Consider the following 8,096-nt stretch of genomic DNA (forward strand, 5'->3'; position numbering starts at 1 on the left):
CAAGAAAGGAAGAAAAAAGAAAAATCAACAATCTAATTCAACTCCTTCATAAAACAGAAAAAGAAAAGTAATCAGTGGTATTCCTCTTCAGAAACAAAGTAGAACTCAGAGAAGAAAATCAAGAAAGCAATACCATTTACAGTAGCCAACCATAAGTTGAGATACTTGTGAGTGAATCTAACTAGAGACACAGAAGACCTACAAAAACAAAACTACAGAACCATTCTGATAAACACAATAAAAGACCTAAATAAAAGGGAAAATGTTTCTTGTTTATGGATGTTGTTGTTATTAGGTGCCATCAAGCCAAGCATGACTCATACTGACCCCATGAACAAAAAATCTCAACCTTGTTCTATCCTGCACCATCCTCATACTTCCTGACATACAACAGTCCTGTTGCAACAGTCACCATATAAATCCACCTGGTTGAAGGTCTTCCTCTCCCTCTCTGACCCTCCAAGATTTTGAAAATGACAGTCCTACCAAAAGCAATCTACGTGTTTAACACAATCCCAGTGCAGATACAAAATTTTTTTTTCAAGGAGATCAAAAGAGAAATTGTCAAGTTTATTTGGAGAAGAAAGAGACTCCAAATAAGCAAGGCACCTCTGAGAAACAAAAATGAAATGGGAGACATATCACTCCTTGACCTCAAAACCTACTACACTGCAGTAGTAATCAAAACAGCATGATACTGTTACAATGACAATAGACCAATGGAACGTAATTGAAACCCAGAAAAGGATCCAGCTATCTATGGTTTACTGATATTTGACAAAGAATTAAAATCTATCACATGTGGAAATGACAACCTCTTCAGCAAATGGTGCTGGCAAAACTAGACTGCTTCCTGCAGAAAGCTATCTCACACCAACACTAATATCAACTCAAGGTGAATCAGAGACCTGGAAGTAAAAGTCCAAAGCCATAAAGTTCATCAGAGACAAACTTGGATCAAGCTAAGATGGCCTAGTCTAAAGAGTAAATAGTACAAAGAGACTGCCAAATCCAGGCAGAAATGCATGATCTGGAGATAATAAAATTGATGAATGGGACCTTTTAAAGACTGAATCCCTGTTTGCATCAAAAACTTTTTCCAATAGAGTGAAAAAAAATCTTATTGACTGGGAAAAAAAACATTTGGCAACACCATTTCAAACAAAGGTCGTTGCCATTCACCGATGGAACCTGAGGACATGGTGCTGCTGAGGAAAAAAACACACAGAGAGACAAAGAAAAAGTGAAAGCGAAGCCCAGGGGTCTTGGGCAAGAGCCAAAAAGTGCCGAGTTTTCTTTTTCTCAGCATATATAGAAAACACAAGCATTCCATTACTATCAAAATAACAAGACTTCTTGCTATACCGCCAGCAATTATCTCAAAGACCCTAAAGTAACACACCTAACAATTATCTCTGGAGCTGGAAGGTGTCTATGGGCATTCTGGAACTAAGGCTTTTAATGATTTACTCAGAAAGCTCAACAAAGACACAAAATGTTTATCTCTATTTTCTGCAAATTCTCAAGGACAATAGCTTCTCGTTAATCTGTATTTTCTACAAGCTCTCAAGGACTTTAGTTTATCATTAATAAAACCTTCACAGCTGCTCTTCTGCATCTTATGGGGTCTCATGGAAGCACCCTGTTTTTCTTGGGGACACACCTATGTGCTTGCCTAGTAAGATGTTTTCAGCTAGCTTCTTGGTGAGTGGTTTCAAAGTGGTACTCTAAACTTATATGCAGACAGTCAATCAAGGCACAGTGGCTTTCTAAAACTCTCATAAAGGGTCTAGTATCAAAAGTTTACAGAATCCTACGGGCCTCCATAAGAAAAAGCCTGGTAACACAATTACAAAAATGGGCTTTCGACATGGAAAGACTTCACAAAAGAAGATATTCAGATGGCTAACAGACAAGTGAAGAAATGCTCCAAATCATTGGCAATAAGAGAGATAGAAATCAAAACCACAATGAGATATCATCACACTCCAGTAGTAGTGGCAAAGTTTAACAGGACAGCAATTAAGAAATGATAGAGAGGATATGGAGAGATACGAATTATACACTGTTGGTGGTATTGTAAAATGGTACAAACACTCTGGAAGACAGTTTGGCATTTCCTCAAAAAGGTGAACACAGAAATTGCAATGACCCAACTATTCCCACTGCTTGGAATATACCCTGGGAAAATGAGAACTGAGGCCCAAATGGAGACTTGTACACCAATGTTCATAGCAGAGTTATTCACCGTTGTCAGAACATGGAAATAGCCCAAATATCAAACCATAATCAAATGGATTGAGAAATTATGGTACATTCACACCAAGGAAAACTATGCAGCATGCAGGAACAATGATTTTGTAAGTCACTATCTAATTTAGGAGGGACTGGAGAGCATTATGCTAAATGAACTAACTCAGCTCCATAACGACAAATACTGTTTAAGACCATTATTTTAGACCATTAATGAGGATCCAGTGGGGAGGGGTGAGATCAGATGGGTAAGGATGGGTGATGGCAGTAGGGAAGGGATTAATTATCGCGTAGCACAATTTAATGGGTGGAGGGAGAAGTGGATAAAGGAAATGGGAAAGATCCCGTGTGAAAAGCAATGTATATGAACTTTGTAAGTGAACTAGTTTAAAGCAAAAATTTTATTTGTTTATTTTTTTTAATCAACCTTTCAAAGCCATTAGCCATTCTGTGGAAGAAAAAGGAGAAGTCTGCTTCCACAGGATTGGAAAGCCTGTGGGAGGGTTCTCTTTACTACAAGGTTGCTCTGAGTTGGTAACAATTTGATTACAGTGACTCTGGCTTGAGCTTGGGGTGAAAATGCAAATTCTAGCAGTAGGGCAAAGTGGAATGGACTGATTTGAGGCCCTGTTTATCAAACCAGGAGCTCCTCAGAGGACATAACCATGTGCCCATTCCTGCCCCATCGCTAAGCCATCAAAGCTGGCCTCCCTGGTGGCTTTCACAGCTTCTCAAGAGCTGACCTCTGAGGATGCAGATCCAAGATCAGGGTCTTCAGCTGGCCTAAGATACTGGGAAGGACAAAGGCTTTTGAACCAGAGAAATTCGGTTTCAAATCTTGTTCTGCTCTTCCTACTTGTGTGATCTTTATTAACCTGAGCCTCAGTTTCCCTGAACCTTAAAATAAGGTGCTCACATCTTGTTGTGAATAGATTACATGAAATAATTGCTGGGATTTAGCACTGTGTCAAGGGAGCTGTGGTGGCTAGTAAGAAGATGCACTGAAATCCCGAAAGGCACGTGGTTCGAATCCCCAACTGCTCCATAGGAGAAGGACAGGCAATGTCCTCCTGTGTGATTAACTGTGTCTGAAAATCCACTGGAGGGTCAGCTGTGTGTTGGTTCTGACTTCAGGGCACACACCACCACCAACAAGAAGCACTTGCTGCTCTTTCTCTTGGGCTTGGATCAAGCGGCAGCCAGGTTCTACCGCTCAGCCATGGCCAAAATCAAGGCTCAGGACCTTCGCAGCAAGAAGAAGGAGGAGCTGTTAAAACAGCTGGACGATCTGAAAGTGAAGCGTTCCCAGCTGTGCGTCGCCAAAGTGACAGGCGGTGCAGCTTCTAAGCTCTCCAAAATCCGAGTTGTCCGAAAATCCATTGCCCGTGTTCTCACTGTTATTAACCAGACTCAGAAGGAGAACCTCAGAAAATACTATAAGGGCAAGAAATACAAACCCCTGGATCTGCGGCCCAAGAAAACACGTGCCATGAGCCGAAGTCTCAACAAGCATGAGGAGAACCTGAAGACCAAGAAGCAGCAGCGAAAAGAACGCCTGTACCCCCTGCGGAAATATGCAGTCAAGGCCAGAACTTCTTAAATAAATAAAACACAAAACTAAAAAAAAAAAGAAGAAGAAGCTCTTGCTGTCCTGCTAAACTTTTTCACTGCTACTGGGGTGAGACAGTACCTCATTGTGGCTTTTATTTTCATCTCTCTTATTACCAGTGATTTTGAAAAATACGACATAACTTAGGAAAGAATGTACAACATTATTCTGAGTGAACTAACTCAGTCTCATAAGGACAAATACTGCTTAGGATCATTACTGTAAAAATGGAAGGATAACTAGTAAAACGTGTATAGAGGTCCAAGACAAGGAGTGGGAGCAGAGGGGTGAGGATGGGTAGGGGAAAATCATAGGATTGCACAATTTGATGGTTGGAGGGAGGGGGTAAAAGAAATGGAAAAGACTCAGTGGGGACCTGAAGAGACAGAATAAGATGGGCATAGTCCAACAGTGATTAATTTTATAAAACACAATTTTCCAAATGACTGTATGAAACATATGTAATGAAAGAAGATGTGGGGGGAAATCTGAATAAAAAATAAATTTATAAGAAAAAGAGATAACAACAATAAAAGCAGTGCTGTGTCAACGGAGCTCTGGTGGCACAGTCTGTAGGGAGCTGTGCTACTAAAACCAAAAGCTGTGTCTCTTTGTTGGTTCGAATCTACCAGCAGCTTCTCAGGAGAATGGACAATCTCTTGTGTGCTTTGCAGTCTCCAAAAATCCACTGGAGATCAGCTATCAGCCAGTTCTGACTGGAGGGTAATGGATTTGAGTTTGGGGTTTGGAGGTGGTTCATTGTGAGCACTGTGTCTAGTAAGACGCTTGACAAATAAATGTTCATTCCCTTCCTCATTTCTATTGTGCCAGCAAACCCGGGGGACAGGCACTCACACCCCCCTACGGTGCTGTCTGGGCACTAAGACCTTTCACAGATCCTTGACTCTTCTGTCAGATGGAAGGTGGGGTGGGATGGCGTGAGCACTCGTTATTTGATTAAACAGCCTTGACCTGCTAAGTGCTCTCTGCACACCTTGCGTCTCTCCTGGTTATCATGGAGCTTGCCATCAGCAAGGTCGTCCAGGCTTATTCTGAGTGGATCACACCAGCAATTTGCTGTGATGGATAGAGTGCCTCCAACTGCCTGTGTAGTTGTGGTGAGCGGGCGCAGCCAGGCAGCGACTGTGCTTCGGAAAGTCAGACTTTCAGGGAACCCGGCGCTGCCTAAGCCACAGCCTTTCCAAAATTAGACCTTTCCTCCACTCCATCATTACATGGTAAGCAGTCAGAACACTTCCTGAATACAAACCACAGAGCAGAAGTGATTTATGGAAACAACCAAGTGTGTGTGGACGGGAGACGGAGGGCGGCCCCAGCCCTCGGCCTCTGCACAGCTGTGCTCCTGACCCTGCCTCAGCTTCTAGCAGAACCACTTCTCCTACAGGACAGCGAAGGTCTCCCACGGAAGAGAAATGGAGGATTTTTCAGTTCAAACACCCCCATTTGTGTTACCTATTAAGCAATAAGATATCAGGGATTCCCCCCCCTTAAAGACACTGGGCCTACCTTGGGGCCTGGACATCTCTATTTTTAACAAGTGCTTTACAGCAATTTTTCTCTAACTTTGCTGCACTTGTTGTTCAATCACCTGTTGTTGTTGTTCTTGTTGTACCATTGAGTCAGAACCAGCTCATAGCTGGCCTGTATGCACCAAGTTTTCAGAGGCAGTTAATTGATACCTGTGGAGCAGGTAGATTCAAACCTCATGCCTTTGAGATTGGAGGGCAACTTCTTACCATTAGGTCACCAGAGCTCCCTAGAATCTGCTGGAGAGTTTGAACTCTTTCAGTGCCCTGTGACATCCCTGCATCGGGGCTTTCTGAAGAGTTCCTCTTGTAATTTACTGCTGTGAAGTTGGCTTCATCTCATGGTGGCCTCCTGTACAATAAAGAAAACATTGGCCCTTCCCGAGCTGTTGTCATGATCTCTGGCACGCTCTTAGCTGTGTGGCCTGTGCTGCAGACACTTCTAACGTTTGCAGCACCTCCTCTAGCACTAAGCCGGATGGTAGTGCTAACTCTGCTGTGGTGCTCTGTTGTGAAGGGTGCCAGGTGACCCAGCATGAAGCCAAACTTGAGAACCAGAGCTCAGATAATCTATGAGACCAGGCAAAAGCCTATAAAAGGAGACCCAGGTGACTCTTCTACTAGGAGTCAGGAACTGAGAAACCGCTGGAGTTTTAGCCAGATAAAATAGGGTGAAGGACGTTTTTTGAAGCAATTGTTCTGAAACATGTTTGGCTATTAGTAACTTCTGTTATTTCTATTTCTAATGCTGTTGGCACAACCTTGATTGCCAAAATTGAGGAGGGCTTGAAGCACTTGCAGCAGAAGGTCAAGAGCTGTAGTCTTCAATATGAATTGCAGCTCAACATCAAGAAGACAAAGGTTCTCACCCCTGGATAATTCAATAGTATCATAACAGAGGAGAAGAGATTGAGGTTGTTAACAATTTCATCTTGCTCAGATCCACAATCAACACTCTTGGCACCAGCATTCAGGAAATCAAAACACAAATTGCATTAGGGAAATGCGCTGTCAGAGACCTTTCCAGAGTGCTAAAGAGCAATGATGTCAGTCTAGAGACTAAGATGTATCTGATCCAAGACATGGTGTTCACAATTACTTGCTATGTACCAGAAAGCTGGACACTGGCGAGAGTGACAGAAGAAGAATCATGAGTTGTGGTGCTAGGCAAGAGTATTGAACATACCATGGACTGGACAGAGAACAAACATGTCTGTCCTGGACAGGGTGAAACCAGGCTGTTCCTCGGAGGCAAGGATTTTGAAGCTCCATCTCACACACTTTGGGCCTGTTGCCAGGTGTGGCCAGACCTTGGAGAGGGACATAATACTTGGGAGGGTAGAGGGACAGTGCAGGGAAGGAAGATCCGAATGAGTTGGATTGACTCAGTGACTGTGGTAATGGGTTTAGGTGTGTTGGAGACAATGAGACTGGCTCAGGATAGGGCATAGTCCAGAGTTATTATGCATAGGGTCTCTATGAGTCCCAAGTGACTAAACAGCACATAAAACAACAGTGACAGTGTTGCTGGGCAGACCACAACTCAGACCCACTAACCTTCTCTTGTAAAGGTCCGCAGGGTATTGGGATGCTCCACAAGCCTTCTTCCAGAGGATTCATGAAGTCCTAATGTTTCACTTTAGGATTTACGAGTGTTTGAGGTCTGCTGCAAGGACATCTCATGGTGATTTTGGGTTTGTTTATATTTACATATATATATATACACACACACACACACACACAATTTTTTTTTTCCTTTGGCTGGTGAATTTGGCTGATGTCTCACTAATGACGGGATACTTTAATGTCATGCTCTAAATTTACACCTTGATATTCCTTTAACTCATAAGCCCTCAAAGAGAGAAGTGTGGTAAGGTGAAGGAATCATTGATGTAGATTTTCCTTCTTGGTTTCACTTCCAGCCACAGCTCCCAGTCACTTTCCAGTCACCAGGCGGTCAGCAGCTCTGCGAAGCCCTTGAGGCGAGTCCTGGGGACTGGACATCTCAGCCTTCCTATGGGGCTCCCCCTGGCGACAGCGCGTGAAATAATTCCTGATTAGAAAGGAGCCCCAGGCCAAGGGCTTTTGTGCTGTTTCCTGCAGTGAACCTGTGTGTCAGGCCTGGGTTTCTCTCATTGCTGGCGTCCCAGAGACAAGGATTTCTCAGCAAGTCTCAGAGTTTTATTTTCAATCCTGCCAAGGGAAGATTAAATGGCTACATGAATGGGGAAATTCAGGAGGCTTTGAAACAGATGGTTGGCTGTACAGGCTCAGAGACTTGCCAAGCACGGGATTGTGTTGCCCTAAGAATGAAAAATCCCTCTGTGGCCTGGTCTTTATTCCTCCAGCCTTTAGACGACAGCGGCTTCGGGTCCCTCTGGCAGTGGGGCCTGCTGCAGTTACCTGCTATTATTCACCTCCCTTCGGGGTTCGGCTTCTGGCCTCTCTGGATTTTCCTGGTGACTTTCTCTGAAAAGGAGTGTCATTCTAGACTAATTTCCTGATGGTGTAAATGATTTAGCGGAGCTGATGAATATCAATAGAGCTGCAGATGGGTCTAAGCCTCCTAATGGATGTGACCAGCGCCAGTGCCAAATATTTTTCCAACTCACATTGAGGATGAAAACAAGCTTGAATAGTTCCCACAAAGGGTACTTCTTTAATTATGCATTATAAATTTTAAAAAC

General features: G+C 43.4%; 1 protein-coding gene across 1 annotated transcript; it reads left to right on the forward strand.

Moving 5' to 3' along the window:
- Positions 1 to 3,472: 3,472 nt before the first annotated feature.
- Positions 3,473 to 7,454, forward strand: LOC102843749 (60S ribosomal protein L35-like). The gene is made up of 2 exons (XM_006897782.1): positions 3,473 to 3,838; positions 7,332 to 7,454. Exons 1-2 carry the CDS (start codon positions 3,473 to 3,475, stop codon positions 7,452 to 7,454), a joined length of 489 nt encoding a protein of 162 aa, XP_006897844.1.
- The last annotated feature ends 642 nt before the right edge of the window (positions 7,455 to 8,096 follow it).

The sequence above is a fragment of the Elephantulus edwardii genome, unplaced genomic scaffold, assembly GCF_000299155.1.
Source record: "Elephantulus edwardii isolate Elephantulus edwardi_28Jun2011 unplaced genomic scaffold, EleEdw1.0 scaffold00215, whole genome shotgun sequence".
NCBI classification, from domain to species: Eukaryota; Metazoa; Chordata; class Mammalia; order Macroscelidea; family Macroscelididae; genus Elephantulus; species Elephantulus edwardii.